General features: G+C 43.3%; 1 protein-coding gene across 1 annotated transcript in view; it reads right to left on the bottom strand.

Moving 5' to 3' along the window:
* The window catches only part of LOC125944160 (uncharacterized), a 62,840-nt gene that overhangs the window by 29,134 nt on the left and 15,528 nt on the right, over positions 1 to 18,178 (bottom strand). Inside the window, exons 5-8 of the mRNA XM_049664369.1 lie at positions 14,396 to 14,434; positions 11,971 to 12,069; positions 5,852 to 5,890; positions 3,426 to 3,524 (exon numbers count right to left, since the gene is read on the bottom strand). Coding sequence (XP_049520326.1) covers positions 3,426 to 3,524; positions 5,852 to 5,890; positions 11,971 to 12,069; positions 14,396 to 14,434 — 276 coding nt within the window. The remainder of the gene's footprint in view (positions 1 to 3,425; positions 3,525 to 5,851; positions 5,891 to 11,970; positions 12,070 to 14,395; positions 14,435 to 18,178) is intronic.

The raw sequence follows: 18,178 nt of genomic DNA, 5'->3' as shown, positions 1-18,178 counted from the left end.
CAGCGTTTTATATACCTGCATACCAAGAGAAAAGAGCTTATCAGCTTTGCCAATTTACGTCTTTAACGGCAGAACTTTAAGGAATAGTTTCTGTTTTACGTTACATGTCAGCAGTCAGGACCTCTTTACTGGGTAGTTCTGAGTGACTCGCCAGCCTCACAGCTGTGCTTAAATGAAATCAGCTTAAGAAAAACAAACAGCACATTGGCATACTAAATACAGAAGACATACGCCATAGCGAAAGATCTACAACGCCACATAACTTTCCAGTGGATTCCAAGTCACTGTGAAATCATAGCAATTGTAACAGCTGATCACACGGCACGTGCAGCGCATCAAAAGAATGAATTGTCACTACTTTCTCTAACGACGAGTGATGCGCGATGTTTATTGAACAAACTGCGGTAGATTTTCTGAGGAAACTTTGTTCATAAATGATGCGCACAACTGTCAATTATATAATATTGATCCTGGAATAGAATTCAATATTCCGTTTAAAATTAGCCGATCTGTTGAAACAACAGTTCATAGGCTTTGGCTAGGCACTGCGCTAAGCTTCCTGTATAGAATAAGAAAAACTAACAGTGCTACATGCTCATGTGAAGAGGCTGAAGAAGACCTAGAACACCTTCTTCTGCACTGTAAAGAACATGTTGCTCCTCGTAAGAAGCTTTCGAAAAAACTAAATGGCTTGGATAGACGGCCATTATCCTTAAGAAAAATTTTGGGTCCTTGGCCAACAGAAAAAGTTCAAAACATTGTTGCGCGTGCCTTAGTAAAATTTTCACAGGAATCAAAAATATGACAAAAATACTGTCAGATAACAGTTATTGCTCGCATTGCTATTATTAACAGGTACTCTTTATTACATGTTTATTGTGTTTTCGTGTTAATGTAGCATTTGTGGATGCATACAAGACTGTTGTATTTAGAGTGTGGCATTCAAGAGGGACCTAATTCGCACGTGCCCAACATCTTCTGTGTGAACATCTTGGTTTCGCGAACATTTATGCTGTGTGGACTCATGTGTTGCGTGTGAACTCTTCCGTTTTGCGAGTATTTATGTTACGTGAACTCTTCTGTTGTGGAAACATTTATTTATATTGCAGTACTAAGACTTAGTACGTGAATGTTCGTCCATGTGTTTGTTAGTCCAGTTTTGTGATCTTTGACGACTTTCTGACGAAAACTATGATGTAACAGAAGAATAGCCAGCGCCACACAGGAGCACCAACCTCTCCTTAAATACATTTATTTGAAAGAAAAGTTCCTCCGTATGCATGCGTGAATTTACTATTTTATCCTCGTTATCTGATGGTCCCATCTTGCCCAAATGTTAGGTAGCTAGTCAGGCGCAAACTTTTTTCGCTCCTTCCCTTCTGTTTTCCTTCTGTTTATGTGTCGCATCGAAGGCCCTTTGACCATCCACTCGCTCAACTTTACACATGAAAGGAACTTACATTTTGTAACTGAAGGGATATTTATCTTTTCTGCTTCAGGAAATTGCTTCAATATATGAGCAGAGTATTACTGTAATTAACGCTTTTTGAACAGTAGACTTGGTCACTGCGGTCATTTCGGTTCCATGCATCGTTACTAGTCACACTTGCAATCTTGTCTTTTCAATACGAATGGAACTTTTTTATCGTGCAAAATTTATTAGAAAGCCTCTCACTTCTTCCATTGTACCTGAATTCAGTCTGTCACGCGCCTTCCTGTTTGTGGTGCCTTCTCTTTCTATACTGTAACTTATTTTCAATGATTGGGATAGCCGGCACTTCGGTGGCGTATTTCCCTGCGGTGCCTCATCATTTATTAAACAAAAACTGTTCCACCAAATTGTTAATTTTCCTTTTTCTATTGACATAATAGGAAACAGATGTTGGCCATCTCCTTGTGCTGTCATGGCGTAGTGTTGCAAACGACACTGACTCACCTTTGCCTAAAGGAACCCTTTCTATACACTGCAGTCCACATATAACGATACCACATATAACGATACCACATATAACGATATATCGGTTATAACGATGAGTCGACGTAAGAGTATCAACTTATGCATTGGGGCTATGAGAAAAAAAAACGTATATAACGATATATTATTCACCGCATATCGGATATAACGATTGAAATTTTGCTTCTGGGCAGTGCTTTTCATGCAGAATAATCGTGAAAATTGCGTTCCTACGTTGCCCTTAACCGAGACGGGGCGAAAAGTTTGCCTACGCGAGTTCGTATCTGCCGCCATTACCGCGCAGCGCATCCCGCCCGCGCGCCGATTGCGAAAGCCACGGAGAGCATCGCAAGTTGGTGCAGCGTGCACAAGATGGCGCCAGCTGCTTCACCCCCGCGTCCCCAGCGGTCGCGCGAGCAGAGGGCGGAAGAAAGGCGATAAGCGAAGGCAACGCCTCCTCTGGCGAGGGGCGCCTGCACTCCCTGCCGCGCTCTCTCTCTCAACGGAAGCAGCGGCAGGTGCGCCCCTTGAGACGAAACTAATTTTGCAAGAGGGGGGAGAAAGCGATAAGCAAGCGGCGCCTGCGCGGCCTATGCACCGCGGAAGCAGCGGGAGGTGCGCCGTCAAAGCGCAAAGCTGCGTCTCTCGAGACGAAGCTGCAAATTTTGCAAGACTTGAAATACGAGCTCGCGCAGTGGATGATATGACGATTATGAAAACCGGGAGCGCCACGATCATGAAGGCTAGAAGCAGTGTCCATGCCGATCAACGGAAAAGGCGGGCTTCGTGCGCCACGACGAAAACCCCATGGGCGAAACCAACAAGGTGGTGTCCGAACTCTGGGAGCACGTTGCTACTGACGATGAAATAGGTGGTGCTTCGATGGAGGAGCTTCTGAGTGAAAATAGTGCTGCCTCGTTCTGCGAAGAGAACTCCGACGGGGCGATCGTTGTCGCGACAGACGGCGGCGTTGTGCGACGGAGGCGATGACAGCAGCAGCAGTGACAATGAGACTGACAATTGCCCGCCTTTGACACCGACCCCGAGGTTCAACCAAAGTGCAACATCGTCGATCGAGTCGCTCATTGAATTCATGCGCGCTAAATTATAGCCGCCAGTGTTCGCGCAGCAGATGGACGCGATGCACACGGCGGTTGTGACTCCGAAACTTCCGCGAAAGCAAAAGCAGATTTTTATTTCAGCGTGCCTAACGATTGAGACGCTATTTAGAGGTATGAATAAAGGTTTCATTTTTCACGGCCTACTTTCTACAACGTCGATTTTTTATCGCAAGTGTCAGTTTCGGTTTCGGGACTGCAAAGGTATATTCGGCATTTTTTTTTTCGCAGTCCAGATATAGCGATAATCGGTTATAACGATCGGATTTCTCGTTTTTCTCGATATCGTTATAAGTGGACTGCACTGTATTGTTTTTATTTCGTATTTGTTACAGCATCGGCTGCAGTCTCACCTTCAGTCCCTGTGGTCCTTCTGGTCCCGTGGGTTCCCTCGGTCCGGGCCGACCAGGTAAGCCCGTTAGGCCCTGTTCCCTGCATGGCCTGGTTGAGCCCTGCGATTTGAAGAGGAAGGTAGTGACAGACGTGAACAAAACACTTGTGCAAACAGAGCTGGAAGAAAGTGTAGCCATCAGCGAAAGTCAGTAGTGAATGCTGTGCATCAATGTTTACGGTTTCCCTTTCATAGCCATGCTCCAACCTCCGCTACAATGCTCCGCTACATCACGAGGACTGGACGAGAAAAACTTGATTTTGGGAACTACTCCAATCTAGATTCAGCCTTCTTTTCAAATGATAGCACATCTTACTTTCTGGCAGAAAGGGTATGTAGAATAGATGCATTACATTTTCTTTCTTCCTATCTTAACTGACATTGTATTCCCAGACTTTCCTTTCTTTTTTTTTACTTATATTGCATGCATTTGAACTTTCTTTTCATTCGTTTTATTTCAACCTCGTAATTTAATGTGTAATCACATAATCTACCATTTTGGTTCTTTCCGAATATTTTCATCTTATTTAGTATTATTCCGAGTAATTGTCATGACTCATAGGGCACCTTAGCAGAAACAGTATAAGTGAAATGGAGTAGCAGGAAGCGGATTTCCGCTGAACTATTACGTCAGTAGCAGGAAGTGCGTGGCCTCCAATCAAGTTGCTGCAATTTGGTTGAGTGCGCGACTACTAAATACTTATGTACATTAAAGCATATACCATGGTAAAAGCAATAGAACATTGATGGTTCCTAAAATGAAAAAGGATTTGATAGTCAATACAGGGTTATACAGACAAGATTGAGCAAAAGTATTCGCCCTAGCACAACAAATAATGCCTAAATAAGTTCGTTACACTTTACAAATATGCCATGTAAGCAGTAACTCCAATCGACTACTAAAATTTAGTCGAATTTCAAAGAACATATATAGAGCACTACATGGGCTGGACGCAAAAGCGAAACAAGTTTTGTGGAAGGCGTGATAGATACGCCATTGTTTAATCCATCCGCCAGCTTCTTTAACCAAATGTTCCATTATATACAGGCCAATATGTGTGAGAACTATTGAAATGCAGAGTACAGTTGTGCTGACCAACAAGACAGACGGACTACATGATTTTAACTGAACAAAGGGTCGGGAGTGTGTTATCACATAGATGCCACTTTGTGTATGATTATGCATTTTGTAGACGATAAGGGCCCTAGAAGGACATAGCAATGTGGACAAGGAACAGCTAACATATTCGTGCAAAAGAACGCAACCTCATCATACCTTTCTTTTAATCTGGTTTGCATTTGCAAAAGATAGAGTAGAGATAAGAAGTGTAAGACAACACAGCAGATGAGAAACATTCATTAAGAACACATGAATGCACAACGAACACACGAGAAACAGCGTTCTACAACATCAGAATTCTGTAACACCAACAATACAAATAACTCCGAAAGAGTGCACAATTTCGAAAGAGCACAGATATACCAGTTGTTTCTTTTTATGCGGAACACTTTCTGTTAGCAGAAAATTTCACATCTTGAGCCTTGGCATTATTGCAGATACGCTACGTGGCTAGGCGGACATTTGCAGCAAAAACATTTAGGTGGTAACCTTGCTAATTACCTCTAATGTGGTACTGAATTTTTAATTATTCACTTTAGCGCACATCTTCTTATCCTGAAATTGAAGCCGACAAGTTCTGAAGCCAAGTCATTAAGTGAGAAGTGAAGCTGACGAGCATCGGCTTTAATTTTGCAATCACACATGCCCTAGAGTGAATAATCAAAACGTTATATTACTGCATTTTAGCTAATTAGCAAAATTGCCATTTGACATTTTGCTTGCTGCTAATGTACACCTGGCCACTTCGCCTGTCTGGCCACTTCGCCTGGGCTAGGTATGCCAGTTCTTGAAAAAAAAATTTTTCTAAAAAAAGAAAGTGCTCGGGGAACATTCTATGCAGTCGCCTTACCACTAGGCCACACCCCAAACGAGTGTATCTCTTCAAGCTCAAAATAAAGTATAGACATCAGTGTTATATTTTTTCGACAGTGTTGCAAAAAGTACACCTACTGCACATTGTGGGTCGTTCTGAGACGGCCGCTCTCATAGCCAGTGAAAGCCGAATAACTCAACTTGATAAAACATGCTGCAAAATTTCGATTCATCCTGTAGAGTCTTCTGAAACTGCGCACGCAATAAAGTGCTTCTTGTGTTGTGGTGATTTCTCTATTATACTCTTAACAGTTGAAACTGCACGGTGTTGAACACGCCGCCCTCAATCACCTTGAAAATGCGTGCATTTAAAATTTCTTGCATTAAAATTCCTCTTGTTTGGTTTGCCTGCCACTAGCGCACATTAAACGGGAAGTATAAACAAGGGGAAATACCAGTGTCGTCTTCTTGGGTTGCTGAACCAGAGATCCGAGCTGCAAGGAAAAAAAAAGTTTTTTCAGCCAAGTGTGTGTGTGAAATGGGGGGAGAGGAGGGGGAGGCGAAGCGCTTCGACTAACCTTTATCTCAAGACAGCAGTACCCCTATAGCATGAATTTAGGTGCGAACAAGAGAAAAGTAACTTAGAAAAAAGCCAGTAAAGTACCAATAAATGAATGAGAGCGCAATGTGAAATCTCCCTGTAGCTGCTTTAGATGCATGGCGTAGTCCCGTAATTACGTTTTAGAGTCAGAAATATGACACTGTTACAAATTGAGCAAAATCTGGAAACTCAAACATGCACTCCAGTCGTTCTCGACTTTCTTTATGCGTTCGAATCAATGCTGGTAGTCAATGTGACATTCATTTCCCACGCGCCAGCATCCCTTATCACATTTCTGTGGTAGCCCTTGCATGGTTCCGTGGAATTACATTCCTATCAGGAAGGACTCCCTTTAAAATTATCACGTGCCCATTCATTGTATATTTGGCCAGCAAAGCAGTTGTCGCCTGTGTTGCCATTTGTATTTTTTTCTTTGCTCGCGTATTTCTTTTTCCACATCAAACCTAAATCCCCAAGTGGTGGGCTTTGTTGTACAGTCGAATCCGACTATATCGAACCCTTTTACATCGAATTACTCCGTATATCGAACATTTTTCAACACCGTAATGTTAGAATGAAAATATATAGCAAAAATTACGGTCACATCGAATAAAAATAGCAGCCGCTATCGATATATCGAACTTCAAGCAGCGCAAAACTACCCCTAAAGTTGGCTTTGCCGCATAGTGAGCGCCGTACACGTGACCGGCAAGCCACCATTACCCCTCCTCACCCCCCCAAAGTGGTTTAGCCCAACTGCACGTGCGTGTTGCTGCTTTCGCTCTCTTGGACAGCCACCCCCTTGAAAAAGTGGTTCGACTACTGTTTCTCTCTCTCTCTCTAACTCACGGCCACGTGCGCCTGCATGCGATCGGCTCGATTGCTTCAGTGTTCTGTCGTTCGTGAAGTTGCAAGATTGTGTGCATAGTCGCGTCCTCGGAACGCAGCGCTCGTCCACTCCGTAAGAGATGGCCTGCCAATATCCGCAAAGCTGGAAATCATCAGAAGAGTTGAATGCGGAGAAAAGAAGTCGAATGTCGCCGCAGCATACAGCATCCCAAGAAGTACGCTGAGTATGATACAGAAAAATAAGGCCGACGTTAGGGCCGAACACAACCTCAGTGCCGCAGCCCTTAGACCAAGGCGTCATTCGTGCACTGAAGGCAGGCTATCGAAAGCGCCTTCTGCAACGGCTTTTGCTAAACCTTCGCACTGGCCGGGAGTTGAAAATTTACCTCTTGGGCGCAATAACGATGCTGAATTCATGATGGAATGACGTTAAAAAACAATTCAGAATTGTTTCCGTCATTGTGGACTCGGTGTTTCCGGAGAGGCTGGCGCAAGCTCATTCGAAAATTGCAATAAACCAATTGAGGAACTTGATGATTTGTTTAGCCAGCTGTCTGAGCTCCCAGGTGCCGTTTGTGATAGGACTGCAGCGACAGACTTCGTCACCGTCGACGACCATGTTGCGACCACCGAAGAGCTTGCTGACGAAGACATCGTTGCCGATCTGGCTAGGGATCTTGCCGGCGACAGTAACTGCGAGGACTCAACCAATTCCAACCAGCCCACGTGTTCCGAGGCACTTCATGCACTGAGCGTTGTTCGCCGCCACTGCCCGTCCATAGAAGGCTGTCGGCTCGGCTTTTCCGAGTCGCTCGACAATGTTGAAAAGTGTATGCTCAACAATGCTTTAAAAATGAAAAAGGAGAAGAAGATCGGCGACTATTTCTCGCGGTAATATGCCCGCCGCACCTGTATTTAGGAAATAAAGAACACTTTTTTATTGAGGTGCATTTTGTACGTTGTCAAATTCTTTATATGTTCTATATCGAATTACTCGATATATCGAACTAATTCCAGTTTTTTTTAGAGTTCGATATATGCGGGTTTAACTGTATTATTACAGACAGACGGCTATCATGGCCTTCCCAAATAAAAGCATTAGAGCAGAAAGTCAACTCCCTAATCAACATTCTTCGTAAATTTTTTGGAGTGAGATGGGGTAGTTCAACCTCTTCTTTATAACGCATTCACTCAGCAATCATTAGAAGAATAGCATACTCTGCTCCTGTGCTACATGGAATATCCCGTATTCTAGAGGAAATAGTTCAAAGATTATTGACCAGAAGCTTTCGCGTATGTCTTGGCATTCCCCGCGCATCTGCCAGTGCTTTGGTAATTGCGGAGAACCGCGAACCAAGTTTTCCTGCACTAAGATTTACGGAAACTTGTCGCCACTTTTTTCGTTTGGCAACACAACACGCTAATCATCCACTATGCCAAGACTATCCGGATAGAACCGCTGCATGCATAGATAAAGAAATATGGCGGTGCAAAAACATGCTGCCTGCTTACGAATATTGGCCTGCATGCACAACTCATCCAACATGGCGACTTGCAATTCCAGAAATAGTCACTTCAATTCCTGGAGTATGTGGTAAATGTGATTTATCCGTAGTTGCGATAAAGCAATTAACTTTATCACATCTTTACACTAAGTATGTAGATAGCATTCACGTATATACCGATGGATCATGCTGCAAAGAACGCTCTACATCAGCGTTTTATATACCTGCATACCAAGAGAAAAGAGCTTATCAGCTTTGCCAATTTACGTCTTTAACGGCAGAACTTTAAGGAATAGTTTCTGTTTTACATTACATGTCAGCAGTCAGGACCTCTTTACTGGGTAGTTCTGAGTGACTCGCCAGCCTCACAGCTGTGCTTAAATGAAATCAGCTTAAGAAAAACAAACAGCACATTGGCATACTAAATACAGAAGACATACGCCATAGCGAAAGATCTACAACGCCACATAACTTTCCAGTGGATTCCAAGTCACTGTGAAATCATAGCAATTGTAACAGCTGATCACACGGCACGTGCAGCGCATCAAAAGAATGAATTGTCACTACTTTCTCTAACGACGAGTGATGCGCGATGTTTATTGAACAAACTGCGGTAGATTTTCTGAGGAAACTTTGTTCATAAATGATGCGCACAACTGTCAATTATATAATATTGATCCTGGAATAGAATTCAATATTCCGTTTAAAATTAGCCGATCTGTTGAAACAACAGTTCATAGGCTTTGGCTAGGCACTGCGCTAAGCTTCCTGTATAGAATAAGAAAAACTAACAGTGCTACATGCTCATGTGAAGAGGCTGAAGAAGACCTAGAACACCTTCTTCTGCACTGTAAAGAACATGTTGCTCCTCGTAAGAAGCTTTCGAAAAAACTAAATGGCTTGGATAGACGGCCATTATCCTTAAGAAAAATTTTGGGTCCTTGGCCAACAGAAAAAGTTCAAAACATTGTTGCGCGTGCCTTAGTAAAATTTTCACAGGAATCAAAAATATGACAAAAATACTGTCAGATAACAGTTATTGCTCGCATTGCTATTATTAACAGGTACTCTTTATTACATGTTTATTGTGTTTTCGTGTTAATGTAGCATTTGTGGATGCATACAAGACTGTTGTATTTAGAGTGTGGCATTCAAGAGGGACCTAATTCGCACGTGCCCAACATCTTCTGTGTGAACATCTTGGTTTCGCGAACATTTATGCTGTGTGGACTCATGTGTTGCGTGTGAACTCTTCCGTTTTGCGAGTATTTATGTTACGTGAACTCTTCTGTTGTGGAAACATTTATTTATATTGCAGTACTAAGACTTAGTACGTGAATGTTCGTCCATGTGTTTGTTAGTCCAGTTTTGTGATCTTTGACGACTTTCTGACGAAAACTATGATGTAACAGAAGAATAGCCAGCGCCACACAGGAGCACCAACCTCTCCTTAAATACATTTATTTGAAAGAAAAGTTCCTCCGTATGCATGCGTGAATTTACTATTTTATCCTCGTTATCTGATGGTCCCATCTTGCCCAAATGTTAGGTAGCTAGTCAGGCGCAAACTTTTTTCGCTCCTTCCCTTCTGTTTTCCTTCTGTTTATGTGTCGCATCGAAGGCCCTTTGACCATCCACTCGCTCAACTTTACACATGAAAGGAACTTACATTTTGTAACTGAAGGGATATTTATCTTTTCTGCTTCAGGAAATTGCTTCAATATATGAGCAGAGTATTACTGTAATTAACGCTTTTTGAACAGTAGACTTGGTCACTGCGGTCATTTCGGTTCCATGCATCGTTACTAGTCACACTTGCAATCTTGTCTTTTCAATACGAATGGAACTTTTTTATCGTGCAAAATTTATTAGAAAGCCTCTCACTTCTTCCATTGTACCTGAATTCAGTCTGTCACGCGCCTTCCTGTTTGTGGTGCCTTCTCTTTCTATACTGTAACTTATTTTCAATGATTGGGATAGCCGGCACTTCGGTGGCGTATTTCCCTGCGGTGCCTCATCATTTATTAAACAAAAACTGTTCCACCAAATTGTTAATTTTCCTTTTTCTATTGACATAATAGGAAACAGATGTTGGCCATCTCCTTGTGCTGTCATGGCGTAGTGTTGCAAACGACACTGACTCACCTTTGCCTAAAGGAACCCTTTCTATACACTGCAGTCCACATATAACGATACCACATATAACGATATATCGGTTATAACGATGAGTCGACGTAAGAGTATCAACTTATGCATTGGGGCTATGAGAAAAAAAAACGTATATAACGATATATTATTCACCGCATATCGGATATAACGATTGAAATTTTGCTTCTGGGCAGTGCTTTTCATGCAGAATAATCGTGAAAATTGCGTTCCTACGTTGCCCTTAACCGAGACGGGGCGAAAAGTTTGCCTACGCGAGTTCGTATCTGCCGCCATTACCGCGCAGCGCATCCCGCCCGCGCGCCGATTGCGAAAGCCACGGAGAGCATCGCAAGTTGGTGCAGCGTGCACAAGATGGCGCCAGCTGCTTCACCCCCGCGTCCCCAGCGGTCGCGCGAGCAGAGGGCGGAAGAAAGGCGATAAGCGAAGGCAACGCCTCCTCTGGCGAGGGGCGCCTGCACTCCCTGCCGCGCTCTCTCTCTCAACGGAAGCAGCGGCAGGTGCGCCCCTTGAGACGAAACTAATTTTGCAAGAGGGGGGAGAAAGCGATAAGCAAGCGGCGCCTGCGCGGCCTATGCACCGCGGAAGCAGCGGGAGGTGCGCCGTCAAAGCGCAAAGCTGCGTCTCTCGAGACGAAGCTGCAAATTTTGCAAGACTTGAAATACGAGCTCGCGCAGTGGATGATATGACGATTATGAAAACCGGGAGCGCCACGATCATGAAGGCTAGAAGCAGTGTCCATGCCGATCAACGGAAAAGGCGGGCTTCGTGCGCCACGACGAAAACCCCATGGGCGAAACCAACAAGGTGGTGTCCGAACTCTGGGAGCACGTTGCTACTGACGATGAAATAGGTGGTGCTTCGATGGAGGAGCTTCTGAGTGAAAATAGTGCTGCCTCGTTCTGCGAAGAGAACTCCGACGGGGCGATCGTTGTCGCGACAGACGGCGGCGTTGTGCGACGGAGGCGATGACAGCAGCAGCAGTGACAATGAGACTGACAATTGCCCGCCTTTGACACCGACCCCGAGGTTCAACCAAAGTGCAACATCGTCGATCGAGTCGCTCATTGAATTCATGCGCGCTAAATTATAGCCGCCAGTGTTCGCGCAGCAGATGGACGCGATGCACACGGCGGTTGTGACTCCGAAACTTCCGCGAAAGCAAAAGCAGATTTTTATTTCAGCGTGCCTAACGATTGAGACGCTATTTAGAGGTATGAATAAAGGTTTCATTTTTCACGGCCTACTTTCTACAACGTCGATTTTTTATCGCAAGTGTCAGTTTCGGTTTCGGGACTGCAAAGGTATATTCGGCATTTTTTTTTTCGCAGTCCAGATATAGCGATAATCGGTTATAACGATCGGATTTCTCGTTTTTCTCGATATCGTTATAAGTGGACTGCACTGTATTGTTTTTATTTCGTATTTGTTACAGCATCGGCTGCAGTCTCACCTTCAGTCCCTGTGGTCCTTCTGGTCCCGTGGGTTCCCTCGGTCCGGGCCGACCAGGTAAGCCCGTTAGGCCCTGTTCCCTGCATGGCCTGGTTGAGCCCTGCGATTTGAAGAGGAAGGTAGTGACAGACGTGAACAAAACACTTGTGCAAACAGAGCTGGAAGAAAGTGTAGCCATCAGCGAAAGTCAGTAGTGAATGCTGTGCATCAATGTTTACGGTTTCCCTTTCATAGCCATGCTCCAACCTCCGCTACAATGCTCCGCTACATCACGAGGACTGGACGAGAAAAACTTGATTTTGGGAACTACTCCAATCTAGATTCAGCCTTCTTTTCAAATGATAGCACATCTTACTTTCTGGCAGAAAGGGTATGTAGAATAGATGCATTACATTTTCTTTCTTCCTATCTTAACTGACATTGTATTCCCAGACTTTCCTTTCTTTTTTTTTACTTATATTGCATGCATTTGAACTTTCTTTTCATTCGTTTTATTTCAACCTCGTAATTTAATGTGTAATCACATAATCTACCATTTTGGTTCTTTCCGAATATTTTCATCTTATTTAGTATTATTCCGAGTAATTGTCATGACTCATAGGGCACCTTAGCAGAAACAGTATAAGTGAAATGGAGTAGCAGGAAGCGGATTTCCGCTGAACTATTACGTCAGTAGCAGGAAGTGCGTGGCCTCCAATCAAGTTGCTGCAATTTGGTTGAGTGCGCGACTACTAAATACTTATGTACATTAAAGCATATACCATGGTAAAAGCAATAGAACATTGATGGTTCCTAAAATGAAAAAGGATTTGATAGTCAATACAGGGTTATACAGACAAGATTGAGCAAAAGTATTCGCCCTAGCACAACAAATAATGCCTAAATAAGTTCGTTACACTTTACAAATATGCCATGTAAGCAGTAACTCCAATCGACTACTAAAATTTAGTCGAATTTCAAAGAACATATATAGAGCACTACATGGGCTGGACGCAAAAGCGAAACAAGTTTTGTGGAAGGCGTGATAGATACGCCATTGTTTAATCCATCCGCCAGCTTCTTTAACCAAATGTTCCATTATATACAGGCCAATATGTGTGAGAACTATTGAAATGCAGAGTACAGTTGTGCTGACCAACAAGACAGACGGACTACATGATTTTAACTGAACAAAGGGTCGGGAGTGTGTTATCACATAGATGCCACTTTGTGTATGATTATGCATTTTGTAGACGATAAGGGCCCTAGAAGGACATAGCAATGTGGACAAGGAACAGCTAACATATTCGTGCAAAAGAACGCAACCTCATCATACCTTTCTTTTAATCTGGTTTGCATTTGCAAAAGATAGAGTAGAGATAAGAAGTGTAAGACAACACAGCAGATGAGAAACATTCATTAAGAACACATGAATGCACAACGAACACACGAGAAACAGCGTTCTACAACATCAGAATTCTGTAACACCAACAATACAAATAACTCCGAAAGAGTGCACAATTTCGAAAGAGCACAGATATACCAGTTGTTTCTTTTTATGCGGAACACTTTCTGTTAGCAGAAAATTTCACATCTTGAGCCTTGGCATTATTGCAGATACGCTACGTGGCTAGGCGGACATTTGCAGCAAAAACATTTAGGTGGTAACCTTGCTAATTACCTCTAATGTGGTACTGAATTTTTAATTATTCACTTTAGCGCACATCTTCTTATCCTGAAATTGAAGCCGACAAGTTCTGAAGCCAAGTCATTAAGTGAGAAGTGAAGCTGACGAGCATCGGCTTTAATTTTGCAATCACACATGCCCTAGAGTGAATAATCAAAACGTTATATTACGCATTTTAGCTAATTAGCAAAATTGCCATTTGACATTTTGCTTGCTGCTAATGTACACCTGGCCACTTCGCCTGTCTGGCCACTTCGCCTGGGCTAGGTATGCCAGTTCTTGAAAAAAAAATTTTTCTAAAAAAAGAAAGTGCTCGGGGAACATTCTATGCAGTCGCCTTACCACTAGGCCACACCCCAAACGAGTGTATCTCTTCAAGCTCAAAATAAAGTATAGACATCAGTGTTATATTTTTTCGACAGTGTTGCAAAAAGTACACCTACTGCACATTGTGGGTCGTTCTGAGACGGCCGCTCTCATAGCCAGTGAAAGCCGAATAACTCAACTTGATAAAACATGCTGCAAAATTTCGATTCATCCTGTAGAGTCTTCTGAAACTGCGCACGCAATAAAGTGCTTCTTGTGTTGTGGTGATTTCTCTATTATACTCTTAACAGTTGAAACTGCACGGTGTTGAACACGCCGCCCTCAATCACCTTGAAAATGCGTGCATTTAAAATTTCTTGCATTAAAATTCCTCTTGTTTGGTTTGCCTGCCACTAGCGCACATTAAACGGGAAGTATAAACAAGGGGAAATACCAGTGTCGTCTTCTTGGGTTGCTGAACCAGAGATCCGAGCTGCAAGGAAAAAAAAAGTTTTTTCAGCCAAGTGTGTGTGTGAAATGGGGGGAGAGGAGGGGGAGGCGAAGCGCTTCGACTAACCTTTATCTCAAGACAGCAGTACCCCTATAGCATGAATTTAGGTGCGAACAAGAGAAAAGTAACTTAGAAAAAAGCCAGTAAAGTACCAATAAATGAATGAGAGCGCAATGTGAAATCTCCCTGTAGCTGCTTTAGATGCATGGCGTAGTCCCGTAATTACGTTTTAGAGTCAGAAATATGACACTGTTACAAATTGAGCAAAATCTGGAAACTCAAACATGCACTCCAGTCGTTCTCGACTTTCTTTATGCGTTCGAATCAATGCTGGTAGTCAATGTGACATTCATTTCCCACGCGCCAGCATCCCTTATCACATTTCTGTGGTAGCCCTTGCATGGTTCCGTGGAATTACATTCCTATCAGGAAGGACTCCCTTTAAAATTATCACGTGCCCATTCATTGTATATTTGGCCAGCAAAGCAGTTGTCGCCTGTGTTGCCATTTGTATTTTTTTCTTTGCTCGCGTATTTCTTTTTCCACATCAAACCTAAATCCCCAAGTGGTGGGCTTTGTTGTACAGTCGAATCCGACTATATCGAACCCTTTTACATCGAATTACTCCGTATATCGAACATTTTTCAACACCGTAATGTTAGAATGAAAATATATAGCAAAAATTACGGTCACATCGAATAAAAATAGCAGCCGCTATCGATATATCGAACTTCAAGCAGCGCAAAACTACCCCTAAAGTTGGCTTTGCCGCATAGTGAGCGCCGTACACGTGACCGGCAAGCCACCATTACCCCTCCTCACCCCCCCAAAGTGGTTTAGCCCAACTGCACGTGCGTGTTGCTGCTTTCGCTCTCTTGGACAGCCACCCCCTTGAAAAAGTGGTTCGACTACTGTTTCTCTCTCTCTCTCTAACTCACGGCCACGTGCGCCTGCATGCGATCGGCTCGATTGCTTCAGTGTTCTGTCGTTCGTGAAGTTGCAAGATTGTGTGCATAGTCGCGTCCTCGGAACGCAGCGCTCGTCCACTCCGTAAGAGATGGCCTGCCAATATCCGCAAAGCTGGAAATCATCAGAAGAGTTGAATGCGGAGAAAAGAAGTCGAATGTCGCCGCAGCATACAGCATCCCAAGAAGTACGCTGAGTATGATACAGAAAAATAAGGCCGACGTTAGGGCCGAACACAACCTCAGTGCCGCAGCCCTTAGACCAAGGCGTCATTCGTGCACTGAAGGCAGGCTATCGAAAGCGCCTTCTGCAACGGCTTTTGCTAAACCTTCGCACTGGCCGGGAGTTGAAAATTGACCTCTTGGGCGCAATAACGATGCTGAATTCATGATGGAATGACGTTAAAAAACAATTCAGAATTGTTTCCGTCATTGTGGACTCGGTGTTTCCGGAGAGGCTGGCGCAAGCTCATTCGAAAATTGCAATAAACCAATTGAGGAACTTGATGATTTGTTTAGCCAGCTGTCTGAGCTCCCAGGTGCCGTTTGTGATAGGACTGCAGCGACAGACTTCGTCACCGTCGACGACCATGTTGCGACCACCGAAGAGCTTGCTGACGAAGACATCGTTGCCGATCTGGCTAGGGATCTTGCCGGCGACAGTAACTGCGAGGACTCAACCAATTCCAACCAGCCCACGTGTTCCGAGGCACTTCATGCACTGAGCGTTGTTCGCCGCCACTGCCCGTCCATAGAAGGCTGTCGGCTCGGCTTTTCCGAGTCGCTCGACAATGTTGAAAAGTGTATGCTCAACAATGCTTTAAAAATGAAAAAGGAGAAGAAGATCGGCGACTATTTCTCGCGGTAATATGCCCGCCGCACCTGTATTTAGGAAATAAAGAACACTTTTTTATTGAGGTGCATTTTGTACGTTGTCAAATTCTTTATATGTTCTATATCGAATTACTCGATATATCGAACTAATTCCAGTTTTTTTTAGAGTTCGATATATGCGGGTTTAACTGTATTATTACAGACAGACGGCTATCATGGCCTTCCCAAATAAAAGCATTAGAGCAGAAAGTCAACTCCCTAATCAACATTCTTCGTAAATTTTTTGGAGTGAGATGGGGTAGTTCAACCTCTTCTTTATAACGCATTCACTCAGCAATCATTAGAAGAATAGCATACTCTGCTCCTGTGCTACATGGAATATCCCGTATTCTAGAGGAAATAGTTCAAAGATTATTGACCAGAAGCTTTCGCGTATGTCTTGGCATTCCCCGCGCATCTGCCAGTGCTTTGGTAATTGCGGAGAACCGCGAACCAAGTTTTCCTGCACTAAGATTTACGGAAACTTGTCGCCACTTTTTTCGTTTGGCAACACAACACGCTAATCATCCACTATGCCAAGACTATCCGGATAGAACCGCTGCATGCATAGATAAAGAAATATGGCGGTGCAAAAACATGCTGCCTGCTTACGAATATTGGCCTGCATGCACAACTCATCCAACATGGCGACTTGCAATTCCAGAAATAGTCACTTCAATTCCTGGAGTATGTGGTAAATGTGATTTATCCGTAGTTGCGATAAAGCAATTAACTTTATCACATCTTTACACTAAGTATGTAGATAGCATTCACGTATATACCGATGGATCATGCTGCAAAGAACGCTCTACATCAGCGTTTTATATACCTGCATACCAAGAGAAAAGAGCTTATCAGCTTTGCCAATTTACGTCTTTAACGGCAGAACTTTAAGGAATAGTTTCTGTTTTACATTACATGTCAGCAGTCAGGACCTCTTTACTGGGTAGTTCTGAGTGACTCGCCAGCCTCACAGCTGTGCTTAAATGAAATCAGCTTAAGAAAAACAAACAGCACATTGGCATACTAAATACAGAAGACATACGCCATAGCGAAAGATCTACAACGCCACATAACTTTCCAGTGGATTCCAAGTCACTGTGAAATCATAGCAATTGTAACAGCTGATCACACGGCACGTGCAGCGCATCAAAAGAATGAATTGTCACTACTTTCTCTAACGACGAGTGATGCGCGATGTTTATTGAACAAACTGCGGTAGATTTTCTGAGGAAACTTTGTTCATAAATGATGCGCACAACTGTCAATTATATAATATTGATCCTGGAATAGAATTCAATATTCCGTTTAAAATTAGCCGATCTGTTGAAACAACAGTTCATAGGCTTTGGCTAGGCACTGCGCTAAGCTTCCTGTATAGAATAAGAAAAACTAACAGTGCTACATGCTCATGTGAAGAGGCTGAAGAAGACCTAGAACACCTTCTTCTGCACTGTAAAGAACATGTTGCTCCTCGTAAGAAGCTTTCGAAAAAACTAAATGGCTTGGATAGACGGCCATTATCCTTAAGAAAAATTTTGGGTCCTTGGCCAACAGAAAAAGTTCAAAACATTGTTGCGCGTGCCTTAGTAAAATTTTCACAGGAATCAAAAATATGACAAAAATACTGTCAGATAACAGTTATTGCTCGCATTGCTATTATTAACAGGTACTCTTTATTACATGTTTATTGTGTTTTCGTGTTAATGTAGCATTTGTGGATGCATACAAGACTGTTGTATTTAGAGTGTGGCATTCAAGAGGGACCTAATTCGCACGTGCCCAACATCTTCTGTGTGAACATCTTGGTTTCGCGAACATTTATGCTGTGTGGACTCATGTGTTGCGTGTGAACTCTTCCGTTTTGCGAGTATTTATGTTACGTGAA

The sequence above is a fragment of the Dermacentor silvarum genome, chromosome 1 (genome assembly GCF_013339745.2).
Source record: "Dermacentor silvarum isolate Dsil-2018 chromosome 1, BIME_Dsil_1.4, whole genome shotgun sequence".
NCBI classification, from domain to species: Eukaryota; Metazoa; Arthropoda; class Arachnida; order Ixodida; family Ixodidae; genus Dermacentor; species Dermacentor silvarum.
This window is presented reverse-complemented; position numbering and strand designations above follow the sequence as displayed.